At 39.9% G+C, this 25561-nt stretch overlaps 1 protein-coding gene across 1 annotated transcript in view; it reads left to right on the forward strand.

Annotated features, from left to right (window-relative positions):
- The window catches only part of LOC309690005 (uncharacterized protein), a 49054-nt gene extending 31669 nt beyond the window's left edge, over positions 1 to 17385 (forward strand). The window contains exon 3 of the mRNA XM_082506807.1: positions 17286 to 17385. Coding sequence (XP_082362933.1) covers positions 17286 to 17330 — 45 coding nt within the window. The 3' untranslated portion in view covers positions 17331 to 17385. The remainder of the gene's footprint in view (positions 1 to 17285) is intronic.
- The last annotated feature ends 8176 nt before the right edge of the window (positions 17386 to 25561 follow it).

The raw sequence follows: 25561 nt of genomic DNA on the forward strand, positions 1-25561 counted from the left end.
TTGGTGTATAGATTTTCCACATTCTTCACATATCATTCGGTGTACTTTGGACATCAGTCGTGTCAACACAGAAAACAATGTTCCCCTCTCAGTGGCTGTATTACCCATCTGTCATTTTCGTTGCCAGTTCTGTGTGTTTGCTTATCTTCGTCTGGACGCTTTGCTTGTTTTTCTTTTGCAGCGTTGCCTTGCAGCGATATCCAACACAGCTCTATTTGTTTGCCCATTATATCTTGTGTGCTTAACTAGATATACTAAGCCAATTTTGGCCGGCTGGTCAGTTGATTTGTCACATGCTCCTGTATTTTGAATGTTTGCTTTTAATTTGACGGAGCAGGCTGTGATGCAAACAAGTGGTCTTTAGCCATCTTATGTAACAGTAACGTTTGAACTGGCAGCGTTTCAAATAAACTGCTCAGAGCTCAAAGACAAAAAAAAAGTCGATGGGGAAAAAGAATTTGAGTCAGACATCGGTAATAATGTACAACCATTTAGATGAAAGATAGCAAAAGCCAGCATCGATTTTGGAATCTTTAATTTTGTGTAAGTTTGTGTACAAAAACAAGAAAGCCGGAGTCCCTTTTGCTTTCTGCATACAAAAAGGTTTTTAAATATGGACTATATAAATAGACACACACACAAGAAGAACATAAATACAAGGAGTAGATAAAAGTAAGAACAATACAAGTTACAGAAGTCTTAAAATACTATAATATTAGCACACTGATAACTTGAGAGTACCTTCTTATACTTTGTCTGCCAGTAAACTCATGTAGGAAGAAATGCTCCAAAGGTATGAGCAATATTATATTAACAAAACACATGGCTGCACAGGCATTTGAAATTTTGGTGACTTTTTCTATAATTAATCCAGAGACACATGCCTGACTTACCTGTCACATATCAGTGTTGTTATATAAGCCTCAAAACTCAAGCATCAATGCAGTTTTAGTCAAAATTCTGAGAAAACATTCAGTATAATGAATAATTAGTATGGAGCTAAAATGTGGGATTTGAAGGTGGAAAACTACTTTTATAAATTATAAATCATAGATATGAAGGTAGCTCACAGATATGGATCAACAGGGATCAGTTATTTACGTGGTTGAAGAAAAGGGAAAAAAAGATCAGATTGTTGTTGAACCAAGAAATTCATCTGTGAAATTCCACATGTGTTCATTTGTTTCTGAATGTGGGTGTGCAAAGTTGACCATGTATCCGAGAGGCTCGTCCAAACATGACATCATTCCTCCTTTGTCTCTGTAGATTTCCATCATCATCATCATCATCATCATCATCATCATCATCATACATGAGTAAAGGACGATAATAAAGAGTGTGTGCCAGATTTTAAAACCCTGCAAGCTTGTTTTCACATATGAACCAGACACTCATTTTATTGCCAGCAGATCGTAGAAGGTCTGAGAAAACGCTCCTCTTAACAGGGCTGTGTTTTCTCTGCAGTTTTCTTTGGAGATGTGACAGGTTAGCAGTTACAAACAACACTCTGTATTGTGCAATACAGGCTCGTTGCATCAATGTGGCTATAAGAAGGAAGGGGGGAGAGTGAGAAAACAAGTCATGAATGTTCCCCTTGTACAAGTCTGTGAGAACTTTTTTTAATCTCTTGTGCTGTTTGAAACTGAAAATATCCTAGGTTTAAACTATGTCAGTGTTTGCAAAGATTTCCATTAAAAAACATAAAAACTGGAGAAGTGCTTGTCACTCATACATGGAGCTGTTGTTGACTGGTTTGACAGGTGTTCTTCTTGACTGTCTTTCCCCCAATGCCAGCTTTCCACACCCTCCTGACCAGATACAACCAGCAACTGTGAGGTGTGTGTGTGTGTGTGTGTGGGGTGGGGGGTGGGGGGGTAGCAAGAAAGGGAGTGGGGATGTTTATGTGCAAGAAACAAAGTGTGGACTGTATAGGTTCGAGGGAGGGAGGGGGAGGGGGTGTGATTGTCAAAGATAAGTGAATGGTTTGTGTGTGTGTGTGCACTTTACTCACACAAGCACACATGCGTGAATTTGAGATTAGCCCCCACCTAATTGTGGGGAAGCACTCAGAGTCTATTAATGCCTGACCTGACCTCCTCTTCATTCACTCCATCCATTGCTCTGAAGACTCGAGGAAAACACGGAGAGTAGGAAAACAACAACTGCGGTTAACAGAAGGCAAGACGGCTGCTGCTGCTGGCTGCTCTGATTGGTTCAGTGGCAAAGGCTTGAGAGGCTGCCTATTGGCTCAGAGCAGACACACCTCTAGATTCTGTTTATTTGCAGCCAGAAAGTAAAGAGGAGGGGGGGAGTTGGAGGAACGGGATGTCGGGGAGGGGTGCGATTGTGAAGGGGTTGGCGGGTGGGTTACAGTTTGTGCAAAAACAGAAGACATTTGGGAGGAGGGGAACTGCATGTACACTCTGGACGACTTCAGCTGGAGCTTGTTCAAAAACTTCTAGGAAACTAGGATGAATGTTTGTGTTCTGTGTGTGTGTTTGTTGGTTTGTGCTGGGCCCCATTAAAATCACAATCAGGCTCGCCTAATTTGTATCTCTTCCCAGAAAGTTTACCAAGAACTACTTGTGAGCGTTGTTGAGATAGAGGAAAGTCAACATCTTTATCTCTTGTATTATATCAGTATGTTTCTGTGGTCAAGCCTGTACTTGCTTGCAACAAAGGCACCAGTTCATCGTCAACACCAGCTTAGTCACTTGTGTTTTTCACATTTGCCCTAAGGGTGGAACATGCATGTCAGTAATAATCACATGTTGTATACGGTGTTGGAGGGAAGACACAGAGGATTTTGCTTCATGATTTGAAGCGGTTAGATCCTTTGTTTTCCAGACACCAAAGCGGTAGGAGGAGCTTACAGTGTTTGTGTAGCAGTCCAGGTGCACAGATCCTTTCAGGAGGTGAAAGGTCAGTCATTGAGCCAACCATTATTAATAGAGAACAGTTTAAAAGAAGTAAATTCTCTTATAATGCGGTTGCTGAACAACTCAGATATAATGTGTGACATGTTGTGAGGCTTCAGTAACTGTCATTTATAGCGGATATATTGAGCATGTCCTTATTTTTGGTCTTATATTTTTTAACACCAGTAGCGTGGTGTTTAGCACTGCTGCCTCACAGTAAGAAGGTCCTGGATTCTTTTCAAGCTTGGATGTTCTCCCCATGCAAACTGGATCTGGGTACTCCGGCTTCATCCCACAGTCCAAAGACATGCATGGGGTTAGGTTAATTGACTGGTTAATTGTTGCTTCTAAAATTGTCTGTCGGTGTGAATTTTTGTCTATCTCTATGTGGAATGGATGGCGACCTGTCCATGGTGTACTGTGCCTCTCACCCTGTGACAGCTGGGATAGGCTCCAGCCCCTCCCTGACCCTGAAGCAGAAGAAGGTGGATGGATAATAAAACTGATGGATGCTCATATTAAAAATAATAAAATAATATCAGAAAATGTACAAAAGATCCACTCTTGGATTTTAATGATGCCATTGAATATGGATGTCCTTAATACAGTCAGGCGTATAGCTCTGGATGTGAATGCAGCAGCTTTGCCACTTCACATTCAGACCTTCTGTTTGAGATGGGTAGCCAATCAGATAAAAGTTGGCTTAAAGGGAGATGAGCTGAGGTGCAGCGTCACAGCATGAGATAAATGAGAGCTACAAGAATAAGTGCATAGAGTTGGAAATCACCATAATATAATTTAAATATATTTATTTGAAGCTCTAATTTTATCTTGGTTTGATGGATCTCTTTTTAGGGCTATTTTTTTTTATATCACTGGTTCTGTTTTTTGGGTTCCTCATTTACTATAAACCATAATGTGAAGTAGGTTATATTTTGCTGTTGTTAACTATTTGTTATTAGAATATTTATTATTATGTTTTTTGTTTACATTTTTATTTCTAAACAGAAATTTATGGGATGTTTCACAAGTCAATAATTGAGGAACCTGGTTTCAACCCTAAATGTTTTTAATATTTATACTTTTAAATGTTTATTTAAAAGAAATGGGGATTGGAACAGTGGGCAAGACCAAAAAACATGAAGATGATTTATACTTCCTTTCTCCTTTTCACATGTTTTTCCATGTTTTATAGTTTTTGTTTTATGTTTTATTAATCAATGGGATTCTTTGTTTTAGTTGTTGCTGACCACATTAAACCAGATTATATCCCTCTGCAGTAAACAGATACCCTAATGCGTCCAAATCACATGACTGATTTAAGAGCCTTGCTGAGTCTCTGTTTCAACTTGTGTCCAAAAAGTCGAACTTCAAACTCGAAACCAGTTTTTATTCCAAACAGTGCAGTTATGTCGATTTTTTTTTTGACAATTTGATGTATATAATTTGATGTAACCATGCTTACTTTGGGGAGATGTCTTACTGTAAATAACATATTTTATGATGAGATGATTACATTGTTAAATAAGTAAACTAATACATACAGTACAGGCACACCAAGCACACCATTGTTTTTCTTGTGACATTACCAATAAGTTTGATGTGTCACATGGCCCTCTTCCTATTGAAAAACGACTTCTAAATGGCCACCATGGTCACCACCCATCTTGTGGCATTTGCCCCCTCACATATACTAATGTGCCACAAACAGGACTTTAATATCACCAACCATTCCCATGTTATTACGGTGTATCCATATAAATGGCCCACCCTGTAGTTTGATATTGCAAAGCATCATTTGCATCACTTAGACCTTAGAAGGGTGCGTGGGGTCTCAACCCATGAGTTAGTGAAATGGCCTGCATTTGTATAGCGCTTTTCTAGTCCCTGAGGACCCCAAAGCGCTTCACACTACATTCAGTCATTCACCCATTCACACACTAGTATAGTGCACCTATACTATACCCATACTATCTCCTATTATAGGTTGTCATGGAATATCACTTGATAGCTGGCTTTGTGTCTTCTTTGATTGTGCAGTGTAGGATGGGTTACATATATAAACTAAAGTTTTACTTTTTGTTTCGCTGAAATAGTCATGGATATTTGGTAGAGAAAGACCACTGCTGTCTGTGGCCTGTCATAAATTACTCTTTCTCTCTTGTTGCAGTTAATAATATCCAGAGAATTTTAAATTGGCTAAAGTCTTCAAATTACTGTTGTGTCAAGCGATAAAATATGGCACTTTTTAAGCATACACCATGCTTTGCATGCATTTTTATTTGATGGGCTACTTACTATTTCTCTTTTCCACTGATTTAGTCAGTGGATTGTCTGTTTTGATTGCTAGTGGATTAATTAATCGATAATTTGAGCACAGTAAGTTGAACCACGCACTGCTGGTTTTGATTACTCACTGTAGCTCCTGAGGTCAAAGGTACTGTACATGTTTCTATACAAGTACATCTTGATCGCTCCTTCCAGTCTGGTGTGTGTGTGTCTGTGCACAGTGAGAGTGTGTTTATTAACAGGGCCAGCGAGTTGTGCCAGTATGAAAGCTCAGAGCACTGCGGTGACATCCACTCCTTGTTTACCATCTCCCTGTTTCTGTGTATGTATAAGGAAGAGTATCTGGGTGTTCTGTGAAGTGTTAAGAACGTCCGGGCTAGCCTCTGGAAAAAGTAAGGGTTATTAATGCGTGGGCTGCTGAACTCTCCTGAACATCATGTGACAAACTAGCAGATATGGCACGTGTTATTGCGTGACGTCCTACCACACCCCAATCCTTACATCACCTCTGTGTATTTTCGCTCTTTAGGCTGATGTATTTCTGTCACCTACTTGTTGATGTTCAAGCAGCTTGAACAGACCTCCTTCTGGTCATGTGATGTTTTTAAACTGGTGACCTAAAAGTAAGGGACAAAACGAAAAAGTGTCTATGTTAAGGTTAAGTTTTGGCGGTGCATAATGCTGCATATTTGGGTAGCAGAAGCTACTTGATGACTAAGTGTGTTTATGTGCTCGTAACATAAAACTTGCTTGGCTTTGAAAGCAACTTTAGGACACTACTGTTGGACTCTAAGGGATTTAAGGGATTTAGTAAGCTCTAATAATATGTCAACTTGTTGTTTGTAGTGGTGGCTTCCCCTTAGACCACTGTTATGTGTAAGGTGCATTATTTTCTTCCACTTTGCCAAAGTTGTGTCAGTCAGACCTGATATATTGCATATGAGATAACACTTATAGGAGTAAACAAGTGATATGGCTGTGCAGGTGTTTGAGTATTCACCTACCTGTCACCCCCTGCAGGAGGCTGCTGAGGAGTGAAAATTACATGTCCAAGCATGTCGAGACATGATCTTGTGCGGCTCGGTGTATGTCCCCTTTCTGTAGATCTTTTGTTTCTGTGTGTGTGTGTTTGTGTGTGTGCTGGTTATGGAGCAACCAGATGTGTCTATGTAAATCATCCACTGCAGATTTACCACTTTGTGTTTTTCCACATTAAATGTACACGTCTTGAGTTTTATGTTAAGTGTGTAAACATAGCTGCTTTGTGCACCGGGTTTTCTTCCTTCCTGTGTGCCAGTTCACTCAGAGTTTTATATACATCACAAGTGTTTGTATAGACAAGCACAGAGCTGTACTCTTGTGATGTATTAGCTATTGCAGCCAAATTGTGTTAAATATTCAGTTCTTTTGGTCAAACTCTTCCCATATGTGTGTGTGCAGCTGACTGCAGGGGAAAAACAGTTTAAAGCACTGCAGAAGCAACAGTGACAGTGGTGTAGCTGTGATATGGGGTCCATAACAGCTAGTATATTTGTGCATTGGTGTGTTTCAGGAGATTTGTGTGTTCTGTATGAAGCCTGTGGTCTTTGTACTGGCTTGCTCCCACAGTGCTCGCTGGGTTAAACTATTTCATTTGTCATTGTGGGGTATGTGGTTGTGGCAGTGCCACTTGTAAAAACAGAGAGGGGTTTGCCGTGCATTAAAGATGCTGGTGGATGTTGTGAGGTCCTGGGTTCGACTGGTTTCTACAAACCAGTTTAGTGCCCTGAGTTTTTTGTTTTTTCTTCCAGTGTTATATGATATAATAGTTCAAAGAGCACACTGAGGGCAAGAGAGGGAGACAGAAGTGTGAACAACCCATTTGACAGTTGCATAACAGTAACAGTAGCTCTAAAAAAGGCAAAAGAATGAAGATTAATTAACATGAGGAAGATGAATGCACAAACAGTTGTGAGGAAAAGTTGGTCTCTCACAGGAAGTGAGGCTCTTGGTGTGCTACCCAGCACAGGAAGCAGAAAGAGTGGGTAAAAGGTCACCTGAGCTCATGAGAGGGAGTTTCTTCAAGGCTTTAACAGCTTTGTGTGTGTGATATCTACTGTAGCGTACATTAAAATGTTAGACATTAAGCTAAAGCAAGAGCACTTACTTTACAGTTTGCCTACCATGCAGGAACGTTTCAGAATGTAGTTAAACACGCTTGATACTTTCAAACATGTTGTTTTTTTGCTCGATGGGGGATGTCTAAACAATGTCATTCAAAGTGATTTGGAGATTCCAGCTTAGTTTACTAAACCAGTAACTTGTAGGGAAGGGACTATATATGACAGTGAAATGGTATTCTGGAATTGGGTGTATGTTTTTAACACCAACGGTATGAATCATTCCTGTTACGAATTGGAGATGCTTTCAGCTTGCATTATGGGAAGGCACAGTATGCAGTTTTTTGACTCATGCTGAAACACTCTTTTTAAAAATGTTTTTGTCCATAACTCAAGAACATTTTACACACAGCTAACTAATAGACATAGTTACAACTTTGTAAATGTTAAATACACTGCATTTTTATGCAGTGTTATTTAACTTATTTACCACTATTTACCACTCAAAGCACAATTCACATTCAGCCATTTACATGCTCACATATTAGTCACAAAAAAGGACTCTCCACCCCACAGAGATATAGAGAATAAGGAAGAATAGGAAGAAGATTAAAATCACAGTCACCTCAAGATACTTCATACTGTAAGATAAAAACCCTATACTCTTTAAGAGAAAACCCCAACAATGAAAGGGCCCCCACCCTCCATGAGCAAGCAGTTGTCAACAGGAAAAACTCCCTTCGCACATTAGAAACCTCCAGTAGATCGGTGCTAAGGAATGGGCAGCTATGTGCTGTGACTGGTTGGGGCAATGGGAGGAAGACGAGACAAAACGCTGACTAAGTAATAATAATGACAAAAATTTAATGATATACTACAGTGGTATATAAACATGTGGGGAGTCAAAAAAAAGTCAGATCTTTTAGCAGCATAACTAAGGGACATTTAAGAATCACAGCCTTAATTGTAACTTTTACAACAAAGCGTAGGTTTCAGTCTAATCTTAAAAGTGGAGAGAAACTGGGAGCCTGAGGGCCCTTTAAAATCTGCCTCCCATTCTACTTGTAGAAACTCAAGGAACCACAAATAAGCTTATGGTCTGAGAGAATAGTGCTCTGTTAGGATGATATCGTACTATAATGGGGCCTGATTATTTAAGTCCTTTTATGTAAGAGGAAGGATTTTAAATTCAATTCTTCATTTACTGGGAGTCAGTGAGGAAAAGCCAATATGGGAGAAATATGGTCTCACTTTCTAGTAGTACCCGTCAGTACTCTCGCTGCAGCATTTTGGATCAACTGAAGGCTTTACTGGGAATTTTTGGAACATGTTAATAATTAAGTACAATAGTCTATCCCAGAAATGAGGAATCAATGAACCAGTTTTTCAGCATTATTGTGAGACAGGATGTTTCTAATTATAGAGACAGTGTCCAGATGAAAGAAGGCAGTCCTACATATGCAGATGAAATGACTCCCAGATTCCTCACAGTGTGTTAGGATGCCTGGGTCGTTGACCCAGGGTATTTGAGTTTATTATATTATTTATACTTTTTAGTCTTTGGTTTCTTTGAGTTCTGTCTTATGGTTTATGTCTCTGTCTTCTTTAGTTGCTCTGTCTCCCCTATCACCTGTATCCCCTTGTCTAGTTTGCGTCTCTGTGTATCCTTAGTTCCTATATCCCCGTGTTCAGTCAGTGTTTGTGTCTGCCCTGGTCCCACGTCTCTGTTCCCTCTGTAGTGCCTGCATGTGAGTCTGTGTTATGTGTTTCCTGTTTTACTTTGAAGGTCTCTGTCTTATCTCAGTGTGTTCAGTTTACGCTTCCTTTTGTCTCGTCAGTTCTGATTTGCCCCAGCTGTGTTTCCCTCCTGTTATTCATTCCCTGATTGCTCCTTCTGTGTATTTAAGCCCTGTGTTTCTCTGTGTCCGTGTCGCGATCTACCGTTTATTTTGCTGTGTGTTTTGTCAATCCGCCGGTGTTAGTTTATTTTTGACCTTTTTCCCCAGTTATGTTATGTTTGAGTTCAGCATTAAATCTGTTTTGGTTTAAGTTCTGTCTCCGGAGTCTGCACCTTGGGTCCTATTCCTGTCTGCACACAGCCACACCTAACAGTGTTATTGAAGGCCAAGGTAATGCCATCCAGAAAAAGTATCTGGTTTTTAGGGCAAAATATCAACCAAATCTTTTTCTGAATTTAGGAGAAGAAAGTTACAGGACATCCCGGCTTCTATACCTTTAAGACATAACTGTAGTTTAACTAATTGATTTGTGTCATCAGTATCCATAGATAAGCTTTGCATAACAATGAAAATATATGCAGTTTTTCTAATAATGTTACCTAAAGGAAGTATGTAAAAGGTAAATAGTTTTGGTCCCAGGAGAGAATCTTGTATAACTCAATAACCAACTTTCATATTTGAAGACTCCTCATTTACCGTAGTTTTCGGGTCATAAGCCGCTACTTTTTCACCACAGTGTGAACACTGCGGCTTATACTGACGTGCGGCTAATGCATTTTTTTTTTTCATGCGACCAAAAACATTTTGCCTGGCAACAGTAGACCAATAAAATTGATAAGTAGTGTATATATACGGTATATATTTTTACTGGTTGTTAAGAGACGTTGTAATGTTGTTTGTGCACTGTTCCGTAAAAAAACATTAGCAATGTAATTTGTGTGTTACTGATACGTACGTATACTTAAAGGTAGCCGTGTTACAGGCGCTGTTCGAGGAAAAGAAGCATTTGCAGTATGTATTTTTGTATGTTACCATAACGTTTATGTTACCTTACGGATTAAATTAAACGTTAAAAATCCTCACGTGTAATATTTCTGTGTAAATATCTCATATTACGAGTGAAACGCATACGGCTTAAAATCCGGTGCGGCCTATACAAGTATAAAATTGATTTTCTTTCTGAAATTAGAGCATGCGGCTTTTAATCAGGTGCGCTCTGTAGTCCGGGAATTACGGTACATGTACAGACTTGAACTATTGGTTTCAAACGACTGAGGTGGATTTCTTTAATACTGACACTGTATTCTAATCTCTGTAGTGAAATGTTATGATCATTGGTATCAAATGCTGCACTGAGGTCTAACAGGACAAGCACAGTGATGAGTCTACTATGAGAGGTCATAAAAAGATCATTCATCACTTTCACTAGTGCTGTTTCAGTCCTGAGGTGATTTCTGAAACCCAATTGAAACTATTCTAATACAGTCATCACACAAATATATCATTAAGTACACTAAAAAATTGCTTCCTTCTTTATGTTCTTCAATGTTGTGTGCCAACACAAAGCAGAACAGCGATGGGACATTACACATTTAAGTCTTTAAGACATGCCTGCAATTTAATTGAATTGTGTCATAAACTTCATAGAAAGCTATAACTGTGTATCATCTGCATAGAAATGAAAATAGGTGCAGCTTTCTTCTAATATTTGTGTTACATTTATGTAAATTCACCCCCATAGTTAGGTATATTTTTGGACAGTTACACTTTTTCTTTTTCTTTTTTTACAATATTGTGTCTATATACCACTTTTTTATACATTTCCCACACTTTCAGAGGCTCAAGCATGTACTGTTGGGCTGAGATCCTGTGAGAGACTTGGCCATTGAACAATATCCCATTTCCTTGCCTTGAGAAAGTCTTGGGTTGCTTTTTCTGTTTGCTTCGGGCCATTATCCATTTGCATTGTGAAGCACTGTCTGTTCAGTTTTGCAGCATTTGACTGAACCTGGGCTGACAGTATAGCTGTCAGTTCTATACTGCTGTGTACATTTCAGTTGATTCTGTTATTCCTATCAGCGATCACATCATCAATAAACACTACTGAACCAGTTCCACAGGTGTCCATATGTGCACGTGCCATAAGATCACCTCCACCACGTTTGACAGATGATGTGGTATACTTCAGCTTGTGAGCTGGTTATTTTCTTTTTCTTTTTAAATTATAACAATGGTGTTATTGTCCAAATACTTATGGACCTAAATACGTTGCCTCCTTTCACACACCAATCTTAGGTTCTCACTGTGTTACTTTCAGTCAATCTATTTTCACAGGGAGCTCTTCCTTTTCCCCATGCTTATAATTTTTTCTTTTCCCCTTTCTTTCCCATGTACACACAGACACAGTTTTTAGAACCACACACGCTTGCTGGCTGCGAATAGTTCTGGCTTGTTATTGCAGGCAGCTGGTTGAGGGTTTTCCTGTCCAAACAGCCAAACGCTGAGGTGGCAGAGCTGTGAGGGACAGTGGGAGAGAGAATAGGCTGAGTGGGATGACAACCAGCTAATCCTCGGGCTGGACGGGGTGGTGGGGTGGAGCAGGAAATACAGGCCATGGGAGATGGCAGAGATCCAAAGAGTTCTTCCTTGCTCGGCCCAAATGGCCAATACGGCTGGATATACAGTTTCACGTATATACATGAGTTTCGATCTTCAGAAGGGAGAGCTGCACGATGATTTGATCATTGAGCTAATCAAGTCTATTCAAACTCATACAACTCTGGACAGATCCGGACAAATTTAGACGCAGTTAAAGGAAGTTGTTAAGCAATTCTGTCCTGTGATTCAAGATTGCATAAAGTATTTATAAAACTCGCTAAGCTGTAGCATGACACACCATAATTAAAGCTACCACTAATGCCAAAACATTTAGTCCTGCCCCAGGTGATATTAGAGGATGAGTCATGCTCCAAGCACAAGAAGGAAAGCATTTCTGTAGTTTTATGCCTTTTGAATACAAAGTGCTAATGAAGTAGATGCTAAACAGTGGAGCTGAAACAAGTATTAGATTACTGATTAATTCTGTCAAACAACAACTCAATTAATTATTTTCATAAGGGAGTATCTCAGCTGAGAGGATTTTATACTTTTCCTACTCTGATAGAATTGTAAACAGACTATCTTGAGCTTAACCCTCTAACGCCAAGTTTATCACATTTTCCTGAAAAGTCTGACGTCGTAAATGACACACATGCAGTGCTTTCATGAGCAAAAACATTGCGCCAAAAATGCTAGTTGTAAGAAAAATGGTACAGTTTAAAACTTATTCATGCAAAATTATATTTTCTATCAGTTATTTGATGGTTCAGGCTTAGCAGGGTTAAGGTTGTTCTCCTGTTGCATGTTGTATAACAGCATCATCTTGGCAGACATTTTTTCAACACAGGCTTGCAGTTTGTATGCCAACATATTAATCCGCTAATCCAAAGCAAGTTCCAGCTTTTTTGTAGTAGCTTAAATTCCTTCGAGGCATTTTATGTAGAAGAAACAAAACAGACAGGCTTCGATTATTTTAGATTTTATGGTATCATAAATTATTTAGAAGGCACCGACTGTAGTTGGATGTAAATCATACCTCAGGGGGGAACTTGGTTTTTACAAAATGTGTCCTGTGATCGTTTCTGTTATTTGCAAAATTTTGGCATTAAGACTGCAACTGTAAAAGTGACTGGCTGCCTTGTAATAGCACGAGTTTAGAGCATTTCTGTGCTTTCCATCATGTTGTCACAAAGCAGTTGTAAGCTCAAAGTCGTTCACACAAGGCGGAGATAAAAAATTTTCAGTGCTTTGAACATCTGAGGGTACTGACAAATACCAAACTAGTGCTTCCTTCTTGATATTGAAATACAACCAGTATACCTTTTATTTATTTAGTCTACAGCGACAAATGACTAAAACTGCTAAAGAGAAAAAAACCTTCTTGTCATGCGGGTCTCTCAGTCTAATTCAAGTGTTTTCTTGGTAGCACACTACAGCTGGTGCATTTGCAGAGCAGTCAAACTGGAGACACAAGTTTGTGAGCAGGTTCATTATAGGTATTTATAATAAGTATAATAAGGAATAAGTAATCATGATTCTCAGATGGTGCAGAACTTGTGGGAAATTGAACAAAAAAATACTCTTTTACATAAAAAATATGTTAAAAAAAAAAACTGCTATTGTGTGCCTCTTAAAATGTTGGGCTTCCTCTACATTAGTTCTAATTAGTACTCCAGTGATGTTTTTCTCATCAGTGACACCTTTCAGCTTATTGAAGTCTTAAGAGTTACATGCTAATATAATAAATCGAAGCCACTGTTTGTGTGCACTTAACTTACTTAAAAACGTATGTTTCTGATCTTTGCTTGGATTAAAAAAAAGAACTTTGATATTACTTTATTTATTTTAAAACATTCTTTCCAGGCACTAGAGAGTTAACCTATGGCACAGTGGTAACAGGCAACTTTATTTGTTTAGCACACATTACAGCGAGCGGATAGGGTGTCTTGGAAACCTAAATACTCGCAGGAGACACCATAAGCTGTATTACCAGAGTAAATGACCTAAAGTGAAACCCTGTGAGGGTCATGTGACCCCCTCCTGCCTCTCCTTAATGCCCCTCAGTATTATGTAACCTGCACTCTGACACTCCTGTGTGACACTCTGCTCTGGCCTCGACCGATACGTCCTCCAGTTTATGTTTCCTCTTGACACACACACACACACACACACACACACACACACACACACACACACACACACACACACACACACACACACACACACACACATTTGGGGTAGTAAAACATACACAAGCATGGTGCAGCATCCTGAGTCATAAAAACAAACTGGATACTAATCTGATGGAGCCAAGGAACATGGAAAAAGGAAGAGAGAAGGATCAGAAACAAAACAAATAGTAGAGCTGCCCAGCAGAAGCACTGAGCAGTGTGACCTATTCCTGCTCAGCCTTTATGTAAATTTGTTTCATAGTTGCAGATTCATCCTTATGAGTGTCCATAGTCTATGTGTGGAAGGGAAAAGTTACTTTGATGACTGAGATACAAAACTAAAATACAAACAGTGCAGATTTTGAAGTGCTGAATAGACATCGAAGTGTGGGAGTAAGAAAGGTTGGATTGGGAGTAGTTTCTTTGGCAGATGGCCCACGCAGTTGCTTTGGACACGGCCCCTAAATGACAAAGATCGGGAAAATATTAGCCACATTGATACCATACCTCTTTCACACACATCCATTTTACAGACCTTCACCTCTTGGTAGCGTGTGCCTTTTTTGTCTTCTTTGCTGTTAAAGTGGTTTTCAAATACAAATTTAAATTAATAACAGAAACTGTAAACTAGGTCAAGAAGCACCACTGCTTATGACACATCAATGAGGAGTTAAACAGTAAACAGGTCTTATTAATGCTCTCTTTGTTCGGAGAAAAACATTGAAAACCCAGCTAAATGAATAGGCTTTTATTTTATTTTTTTATGTCTTCTTATCAAACAGGCTAAAATCAGCTCTAAAACCAATGAAAACTAAACATTTTCAAACAATGAATGAATCTTAAGTGGGCAAATCTATCCTGGAAACTAACCAAAGCTAAGCTGAATTAAAAAATAAACGACTAAATAACTGAAATAGAAATGAAATCCCGTTAGAAAATACAAACGTATAATAAGTCTGCTCCTCGGGGGACATCATGTTCTTTTGACCCTGCAGTAAGACGACAGCAGAGTATTGTGAATATTGTATGCAGCCATTGGTGGTAGGTCTATTAGCATGCATGCGAGAAACGGCACCCCCTGAGACCTCCATGCAACCTGTATGTGTGTGTGCATGTGTGTGTCCTTGTGTTTTCTGTCAACATGTATTGTAAGCCTGTAGGCCATTGTAGAGAACACATTTCAGCAGTGCGCGTTGTTTGTCTCTTAAGTGTGAGTTACAAAACACAGGGGCTTGAGTAAATCCCGTTTTACTAAATGCACTTGAATACACTGATATACTATACTTGCACAGCTGTTCTCACAGTGACTAATATGTAAAAGCTGAGCATATGTCATCTTGACTTAATTATACTAAACTGTCTTTGCTGTCAACCAGCAGTAACAAGTTGCCATTTAAACAGACATGAATAGACTGCTGTGCACATCTGCAGTTTATGTGCCTATTTTACATTTTATATAAATCAGTGGGTTATTATTATCATTTTTCCTTTTTTAAATTTGGTAACATATGGCCCATTTGTATAAAAAAACCCATCTGTTTTCTGACATCAATTTTGAGAGAAATACTAAAAAAACCAAACGTGTTGAGACAAGTCTTTTTGGGGAAAGTTTCCATGTGATAGCATCAGCTTAGGCATTAGATTCTCTTCCTTTATTCCTCTAAAGGGAAAATACTTTAAGGCACAACAACAGTCTCTTTGTGTAGCTGGCCTATCGGTCTCAGCACTCACAAACTTTATTTATTTGTTCTACCTTTAACCAGGAAGTCCTTTTGAGATCAAATCACTTTTTACAAGGAAGATGGGGCCAAGGTAGCAGCCATATCAGACTCTGGGAAACAGTCGGGGTGTTTTTTTTTCTTCTTCTTTTTCCTTTTTTAAATTTTATATCATCAGATGATCCTTATATCATCTAACAGATGATTTGGTACTATTTAGCTTCTCCAATTTAGATGTCTTGATTTAAGTTGATTTAGTCTGTGATTCATAACAAACAGAGGCCTTTAGTGGAACTGGACTAACTGAGGTCTGATTTTAGCCTTTTGTGGAGAATCTTTATAGAGCTGACGATGTAAGCTACATAAGCAGAGAAACAAATGAAATGAAAATCCCTCCTAGTTACGCACTTTTAGTTGTGATCAGTTTTTCCACGTCTTTATATTTATATTTTGGCAATCACTGGCAAGTAAATTTTTGACATTTATGAGTCAATATATCGATGCAATAAGTTTTCCCTTATATTGAGACAATGATTGTTATTCTCTTACTGATGAATCCAAAAACAGAGGAACTGATGGTACTGAACAGGCCAATAATAACACGAGCTGTGTCGACCTGACACAGTAGTTACACTGTAGGATAAGTGAGATCGTTTCAGAGTTGTTTGCAATTATGATGTCGATAAAGCATAGATTTCCCACTGAAGCATAAATTGTCAGCAATCGCACATGCCTAGAGACCAGTTAGCAACCATTTGGCAACCACAGAGAAAAATGTATTGGTTGTGTGGTTGCTGGAGGTTGTTGGCAGTTGCTGCGAAATTAATAGCCAAAGCCCCATTCAAACAGGCCTAGAGACCTCTCGGTGACCCCTGGGCAACCTCCGGATATATTCCTGGACTAGTTGGTGACTGGTTTCTGAAGGTTTGCAGTCACTGCAGTCATTCATGACAACTTGGAGAATAAAATGGCGAGTGTTTGCAGACAAATCAGTGTCTTCAGGTGGCCGTGGCAATCTGTTTGCAACCAAAGCAATCACGATTCCTCTGCTAGTCGGGTTGGTAACTACTCTCTAGCCTTGTGTGACTGAGGCCTAAATTATTCTTACATCCACAATAATCAGAGTTGAATAAACACTCTCTAAATCTGGTTGAAGCTCTGTTGCTTCACCTACATTTCTTTGGTACAGTAGCCGTTGCCTCTCTCAGTTCTTACAGTAGATCTGCTTACAGTATTCCCAGATTTAGCAAGTTAAATCTTTGTATAACAAAAACATTCTTACATTTTGTACCTTGGTCAGTGTTCAAGCTGGAGCCATAACTCTCTGAGTGTGTGTGTCCTGTCAGAGTCCTCTTTCCTGGCTGCTTCCTGTTCATATCCAGGGGTGTGCTCCACTTCCTTCCTGCGCTGCCACAATCTTTGGTCAGGCTTCCTTCATGGCTTCCAGCTTCATGAAATCTACTGTATCTATCTGCTGCTGTGTGTGGCTGTGCACACGTGCACACGCTGGCGTAGAGGTTGCGCATGGGAAATGGCACACAGGGCTTCTTTGGTGTGTTTTGATGTGATATTTGCTCTGTGAGCACAAATACTGCCAGCACCTCTGAGGTCAGAAGTTGATAAGAGAAGACATGGAGCAATTTTCCCACACGGTGATGTCAGCGCTTGTGAAAATCCCATCAAACCCAAACTGTCTCTGCTCACTTTTAATTTTTTTTGTCTTTTCTCTTGCTTTTCCATTTCATCATTTCAGCAGGGCTACCTAAGCAGAAGTTGGTCGTCATTGATAACTGCCTAGAGGGCAAATGGTCTCCGTTGCTGGCTCAAACTCACAGAAACACAGACCATAAACAAACCAGAAAAAAAAAATCTTGGCTCCAGTTTCTGTGGTTAGTACTTCTCTATCGTTGATGAAATGTCAATTTTCTTGCAACATAGTGGAACGTCTCTGCTTCCACTCTGGGTGCTGTTGTTTTGACCCTTGAAAACCTTATTATTGTCTGCTTATTCCACCACTACAGCTACAGCAGTCAAAGCTTATTTTTTTTGTTTTGTAATCTGGATAAAGCTGTGTACGTTGGACACAACCTAGTAAAGGGATAAAGCATATTATTTAAAGAGGTTGAGGCTCTAATTACAACATTGATTATATTAACTACCACATTCTAAGAGCTGTACTGAAAATTGGAAAAGTTATAGGGTTGTTGTTATTAGCTGTCCACCAGTATATTTCACATACTGGTTACAAACTTACTGTGAAATTACCCCGTGATTCTATTTCACACTCCTCAGCTGTAATTTGTGCTCTGCTGCATGTGCTGTGCTGGAAGTGTAAACAATCGGGACGATGGCTCCGTACACAGAGGATCGTTTTCTGCATTTTTCTTTGAATATTAGCACACAGTAACCAACCTCTGCCAATGCTAATATGTCTGGAATAAGCCAATGTAAATATCAATGTTTATATTGAAAATATTAGCCAGTCCATATAATATTTGGCCTGTTTTTTCCCCCCCAGTGTTCTTTGCTTTCTCGTGCAGTCTTACATTAGTGAATATTAACAGTATGACCTACACATAATGGTTGTTTAGCAGGATGTTTTTTTTATTGTATAGCTGTATTTGTGTTTATGCTGCTCTGTGTTACTTGCTTCCTCATGTTTGTGTCTTTATTTTGTGTGAAATGTGGTTAACAGTGTCGCTTCATGAAATGTTTCTGAGTCTTACCCTCCTCCTGCTGGTTAACTGGGGCTTCTCTATGTGAGGTTTGCACGCTCTCCTTGAGAATTTGCAGGTTTTTCTCTGTCTGCTCCTGTTTCCTCCCCCTAACCAATGACATAGATTAAATTATTTTTTCTAAATCGGCTATATATCCTTTTTTATGTAAAGCCCATTGAATTACATGTACATGTGTACTGTTTGCTTCATTCACCGTCCACTTTGTAAGGTAAAAAATTCAAGAATAACTCGAACAGCCAAATGAGCTACAGCAGCAGAAGACCATACTGGGTGCCACTGCTGTCAGAAAACTGAGTATACAATTAGCACAGACTCATCAAAACTGGGCAACAGTTCGGAATAACGTTGTCTGGTTGAATAGGTCTTGATCTCTTAGACTTAGAATAATCTTCTGAGGTCTTGATGACTGTCAATATTCGCTGTACTTCTAGCTCTGTTTTAGTGTTCATACACTCTAGAAATATATGTTTCTTCTGCCTTTAAATTCTTGTAAAGGTTACTGACACAATGAGAAGGAAACAAAGCGTCTCCCCTGGCCTGTGTACGCCAATCTACTGTATGTGCATGCTTGAAGTTTAAGGTGGACTCTGACAGTGAGGTGTAGTCTATTGATAAACATGTTCAGACTCTGGTTAGTGTCATTGTATCTTGACTCTGAAGCTTCTCTATCTCGTGACAGTCTGGGGTCATGTGACTGTTTCCCTGCGTGTTACTGTCACATTGGAAACTAAGAGGGCGTCTGAAAGGACAACCTGTCTCCCATCTCACTTCAGAGTCTAGCCCAGAGCTCTTGAGCCACTTTGGGAAATCAAATCACAGATAGATAGCCAGTAAATTTAGGGCACGACTGATGTCCCACATGCCAGAGCGGAGCAAGCAGTGAGTTTCTTTTAAGGCTTGCAGTTCAAGTTCATTATTTGTGTTAAAATGGAAAACCCAGTGATTTAAAAACCAGACTCGGGCAAAACAAAACAGGAAGAATTCAGGAGCATTTCTAAAAGCAGATGCCGTGAAAGCAGCCAGACAAAAACAGAAATGCAAATGTCACGTGTTGCTGTCAGATGCAGACAAACTCTCTCCTCCTTTTGGCTACTGGTGTAGATATTTTTAATACTTATGTGTTTTTAAAAACACCCTTTCCATATGTCAGACTATCCACTGTGTGTCTGTGACTGGCATTGTCTAGACAGATTAAGAGATGATGGGCTCATACGCCAGACACCCTAACTCAGTATCAAGCACTGAAGTGCTGCTAAACACTCCTAATCAAACACCTCATTCACTCCTCACAGTCCAAACTTTGGCTTAAAATATCACACCCACTGCCTGTCCCTCTCACTTTTCCTCAAACAAAACAACCCAGCTTCATGGCAAGCCCTCTCCTACACAACCACAAAACACCAAACTATCCCACAAAGAAAGGCATCTGTTTCCTGAGAGAAAAGCACTTTTCAAGAAACCACTGTTTTGTTTTTTGTCTTTCAGAGAAAACCATGTGGAAAACATATTTTCCTCCCCCTTCCACAATTGTTTGCATACTGTATAACCATCTCAGCTTCAGGAGTGTCAGTGTGGTGAGATGCCTGGCTGTCACAGAGGGGGGTTGCATGTGTAAGTAGGACGGTTTGATAAGGAAAAGTAGCAATTTCTGGGTCCAAACCACAGATATGATGAAGAAAACAAATGGTGCAAACAGCCTTTGAACTGAACAAAAAAACAACAAAAGCAAACCCCAAAATCAAAAACAGAAACTGGGAGTGCATTGACCTCATTCAGATTCAGATGGAGAAGAAGTCACTGTTTTGGAAGTGCCTCCTCTGCAAAATCTGGGGACTTGAGGGTCAGCTATGACAGAGTTGTTTTAGCCGTGCGGAGCTGTATAGAGGGGGGCCCTGTTTTCCATACGTGCTGTTCATTCTCGCAGGCTTGTTGTCGGTATGTGGAACAGCCGTGAAGGTTCTTGGCTCTGGGCTCTCAGGTTTTCTTTTTCTCTTTTTTTGTTTTGGCAGAGCTGATGAGTTTGCTGGGGTTTGAGTCGTAGCATCTGTTGCTTTGAGGGGGCCTGCTATTTATCAAACTGAAGCTCTGTCTGCTGGGAGCATAAAGGGGAAAGAAACATGGCTTACTATATAGGTTAACTCCTTCCCTCCCTCTATCGCTCTCTTTTTCCTAAAATCTGGAGACCTGTTTTTCAGCAATGTCTCTGATAAAGATGTGCAGGGAATTTTTAAGACCGACATTACCTACAGCACTTTCTACACCACCTTCTTGTGGCATTGTTAAATGTATGAAAATCAACTTTTTGTGTGAGTATTTGGCACTTGGAGTTGTTTTTCAGAACCCTGCTCACATAGCTGAGTACAGACACACAGATTAGCCCCCGGATTTCCAAAAATCCACCAGCATGTTCTTAGAAAGATCGTATTTTGGGAGGAAAAAAACTTGGAAGCTTGGTTTTGTCCCAGGCACCTTGAAGTAATCAGTGTACTTGTTTTTCTTCTTCTTCTTTTTTTGAGGTACATTAAAAAGACCAGCAGCACACTGTACTGTTAGACAAGTCTTGCCTACTGTGCCTACTGTGTCAGCTTTTTCACAATTTGACTGTGTTTATTTACACACTAGAAACACAGGTATGATCCAAGCTGCTTCTCAGCCAGGTGACTAATGCAACAACACCACATCCTCAATTGTGAGATGATGTTTGACAACATTCCTCGTAACTGTCCCTTTTTAACTGACAAAACACCTTTAAGTAGGCATCGCTTGGATGCAGTGATAAAAGGAAACACTGTAACAGATTAAGAGTATGAGTGAGTGGCAGGTGGATGGGGAGACTGGAAGAAAAGATGTAAACAACTTGACTAAAAGACAGCAGAAAGTTGAAAAACAAGGTGGCATGTCACTCAGGTAAACATAAATGCGCAACATTTTCTTCAAATTTAACTACCTGCTTAAATAATGACTGGTCAGTTTTCTTTGCCTCTCATCCACTTCCTCCTTTGTCCTCATTAGTACAAAAACAAAAGCGTTCTGGCTTCAGTCAAGAGATCAGTGTAAAACCAGAGTCAAAATCAGCAGTGCCCCACCTCTTTGAATTTGTAAGGTTTTCACTTAAAACACTTTAAGACACCAGGACCCCATCATAGCTACTTTACAAAACAACAAACAAATATGTTGCATTTGTGTTTTAAAAATTTCTAAAGTGATATAATAACATACGAAATTACAGCCAAATACAACACTGGCATCAGTTAATGTGTTTATATGGTCGCTCATGTCATAGAGGGATCTGTATAGTTTTGTTGATACCTAACTGATGGATAGGTGGATATGTTCAGCTAATTCATCCATGGCTAATAATCACACTGACAAATTAGCCAAATTTTGGCATGAAATAGTTATGACTTATGAAACTGCCTTAGTTAAAACTAGTCCGTCACTAGAATCATAATAGTATAGGTATCAGTGCATTTAATTTTTTCTGCTGTCAAAAACCGATTGAAAGTAGCAGTAACAACCAGCTCTCTACCTCTGGTTGACCTCTTTCGTCCACAGTGCGATTGCGTAGGTCATCTGGTGGCAACCTGTCTCCAAACAATCGCACACTGACTGAGATTACTCTCAGAGAAATTAGTGAAGGTCTGCAAATAATTGCCATCTAATTTATGACTAGAGACAGATTGCCAACATGTTGCAGGAAATCTAAGTCGTATTTGCCAACTTGACCCAATTAAATCACTTGCTGATTGCAGATTGACTCCGCCTTATTGTTGTTTTATCGTCATCTTAACCCACCAAAATCGCTTTGAAGACAGCAACTGGCTGTGAGTGATTATAGGCCCAGTCTTTGCAATGAGATGGTAAATTTACAGGGTTGGATCTGAGTCTCCAACCACTGTTTTCCCTAGTGTCACATTAGCATAACCTTAGCTTTCTTACTACTTGCAAAAATACAACCTGAGAAATGCTAACTAGTTATTTTCTTTTGACCTCTCTCCTGCTCTGTTGTCTGCTCTAACTCTGCCCTCTGTCATGCCTTCCTTGTGATGTAACTCTTAAAAAACATGTTTTCTTGTTTCGCATTGGCGGTTCACTCTACTGGGCACACAAAGGCTCATTCATTCCAAGTTGTTTGCTTTTTACATCTTTTTAGCCCAGGAGCACAAATTGCTCTCATGTCTATCCTGAATCAGCTATCCCGTCAGCCAATCGGTCCTTTATTTATGCAATTCTTGTTTTGGGTTTAGCCTCCTTGAAGCGTGCCTTCTGACACGCTTCAGAAAGTAGAAAAAGTGCTGGTATATTGTTGTTGTTGTTTCTTTTCTTTCATTAACACTGGCTGAGATGAGAAAAGAATCTAAAAACTATAAGCACCTCTCTGTAATCTGTCTGTCTTCCACGCACACATACAGCTGTGCACATATCCAACACATGCTCTCCAATCAAAACTTTCACACTGAGAGACAGCAACTGGTCAACAGGATATAAAACCTTACTTTTTTCTTTTTTTTCTTTTGTTCTTTATTTCAGAAGTGACCTTTCCCCTACTTTGCTTTTTCTGCACCCAAGCTCGCTTTAGCATTTCTGCTATATTTGTGGTTTTACCCAAGTTTGTCTCATTAACGTTTTCAAACAGTGACATTTACTTTAACCCACTACTTTAAGCTGTAAGCTGGGTCAGGTGACCCGTGTATTTCACTTTTTAGATTTAGGCAAACTGTTTCTGTGTTGTAACTCTGCACAGATTTGTGCAGATCATTATCGGAGTCCAGCTCATTTGCTTTATGCATTATGGCTGAGTCATTGCCATGTATTTGATGAAAGGTTCACACTGTGACGGAGATCACTCTGCTGAGCCTCACCCCTCACCCTTCCTCTCCCTCCTGATTGGTGTTAGTGGAAGGGAAGATGACCATCTGCTGCCCCAGTTGCCCAGTGACTGGACAACAGCCCTCCCTTATGGCACAGTTCCACTGTCCATTGTCTGCTTGAGACAAGCGAGAGATAGTGTGTGTGTGTTCCATTTTTATGTGTGTGTGGCTTAATCTGTCCGTGTATATTTGTATGTCCTCCTCGAAGAGAGCAAAGTATTGTGTGAAGCTTTCCTGTGGGAGTCCCATACAGAACGCACCCTCACCCAGCAGGACGGTCTTCGGTGCGGTGTGCGCGAACTCGACCTTACAGGCGGGTTAGTGCAGGGTCAGATTCATAGGCTGCAGGCCAAAACTTTGCTCTGGTGCATAAAGAGAATGGATTTCCTCTCGAGACATGTGTCCATGATCACACACACACACACACACACACACACACACACACACACACACACACACACACACACACACACACACACACACACACACACACACACAAATAGAGGATCCTGTTGCACTCGCCTAGAAGGGAAATCTGTAGCATTGTCTTAATAGATGGTGGCTTGCACCTGATGCTTGTTGCTGTAACCCTTTAAGTACACTTATTCACTTTCTTCCTAAGAGCTAATAGTGAAGGTTGGCACCACACACAACTGGATTGTTTTCCTTTATCTTGATCAGCTAAACAGCTCTGAACTCTTGCTCCAAAATTAAAATTGACCACCAATTATTAGTTCCTTATTTCACTCATATAGACTGTTATAATGATGCTTGCTGTTCTTAAATCAAATACTCAAACAATGAAACTAATGTATGGTCAAAGGCCACTTTGTTAGGTGTACCTGTTCAACTACAGCTGAGTATGAAGGTCAAGTTCAAGTATGCTGGTATTTTGGAAAGTAGAGTGCAAATTGGACCAGCAAATTGGGACACTGTCAGCAGTAAAGCGGGTGTTTTATACACTGTTGTGATGAAGAGGGGGCTGAACTGCAAGCCAAAGCTGTATCTGTATTCTAACTTTCACCTGTGGTCAAGACATCTGGGCAGTGACCAAAAGAGTAAGGTCACAAATACAAGAGCTCAGATGAGTTTCCTACACAGGGTGGCTGAGAAACATGAGGAGCTCAGATATCCAGAGAGAGCTGAGAGTAGAGCTAATACACATTTACGTTGAAGGGAGCCACTAGAGGTGGTTTGAGAATCTGATAAGCGTGCATCCTGGGTGGCTCCCTTTGGAAGCTCACGCCTAAAAGGGAATGACCGACAGTATAGACCCAGAACCTCTGAAGATCTATCGTATCTGGCCTGGGAGAAGGAATATGTGCCTTAGCCCACCACAACACAACTTTAATTAAGTGTAAGATATTGGATGGACAAATTCTGCTCCCCAATGGGATATCAGCCAATCACATGGGAGCAACTCGAAGTTCATTTAAGCATATAGACATAGCCTGTTGATATTCTAACAGAGCATCAAAATTAGGAAGAAAGGTGATTTAAGTGACTATAAACTCAAGGTGGTTGTTGAGTTTATAGTCACTTGGGGATTGATGGGACTGACTTGGAATGACACACGCTGATTTACTTGGATTTTTACCCCACAACCATCTCTAGGGTTTACAGAGACTTGTCCGAAAAAGAGAAAATATCCAGCGAGCGGCAGTTCTCTGAGAGAAAATATTTTGTTGATGCCAGAGGTCAGAGGAGAACGACTGGAATTCTTGTAAGGCCAGGAAGGCAACAGTAACACAATCACCAATTAACAACACAGGTATACAGAAGAGCATTTCTGATTACACAACACTTTGACGATGGCTCAGGTTATCAAAGTTTTTTTGTTTTTAAATTTTAGTTGCATCTTTGTCTCTAAGTAGTCTGTGCTGCAGTGCATTTCTCAGGAATAAATATAAAAAAACAGAAAAAAAATGCACAGCTGACACACTTTTGAGGGAATAGTTCATGTTAGTACACTTTTTCACTAAATGTCTCCTGGTTGTAGTGAAAAAGAGGAACAGATATGAGTAGAGTAGGATCAATCTTCCCAGGTACCCTTTGGCATGAAAACAAATAAGCACACATAACACTGAATAATGCCTTTAAAGCACAACTTGCGTATTTAAGTGCACCTATGCTTGATTAAACACAGAGCAATAAAAGCTTTTTTGTCACTATGACAGTGATTTACTATGACAGTGATTTAAAACAGACTTATCTTTGTTTAGTTTACAGTAGAAGCCACCGAATATGAATCTAATCTATGCCTGCTTATTGACCGTCTTTGCTCATGAGCCCGTCTCAGTCCATGCTGATGTAACGCAGCATTTGGAGCCTCGGCAGGACGCAGACAGACGGCGCCCCAGGTGAGCCCACGCCGCAAAGATGAGAGTAGCTCATCAGGTTAACACGCTGCTTGTGTTTTC

Source organism: Aulonocara stuartgranti (assembly GCF_965226115.1).
Source record: "Aulonocara stuartgranti genome assembly, chromosome: 15".
NCBI lineage: Eukaryota > Metazoa > Chordata > Actinopteri > Cichliformes > Cichlidae > Aulonocara > Aulonocara stuartgranti.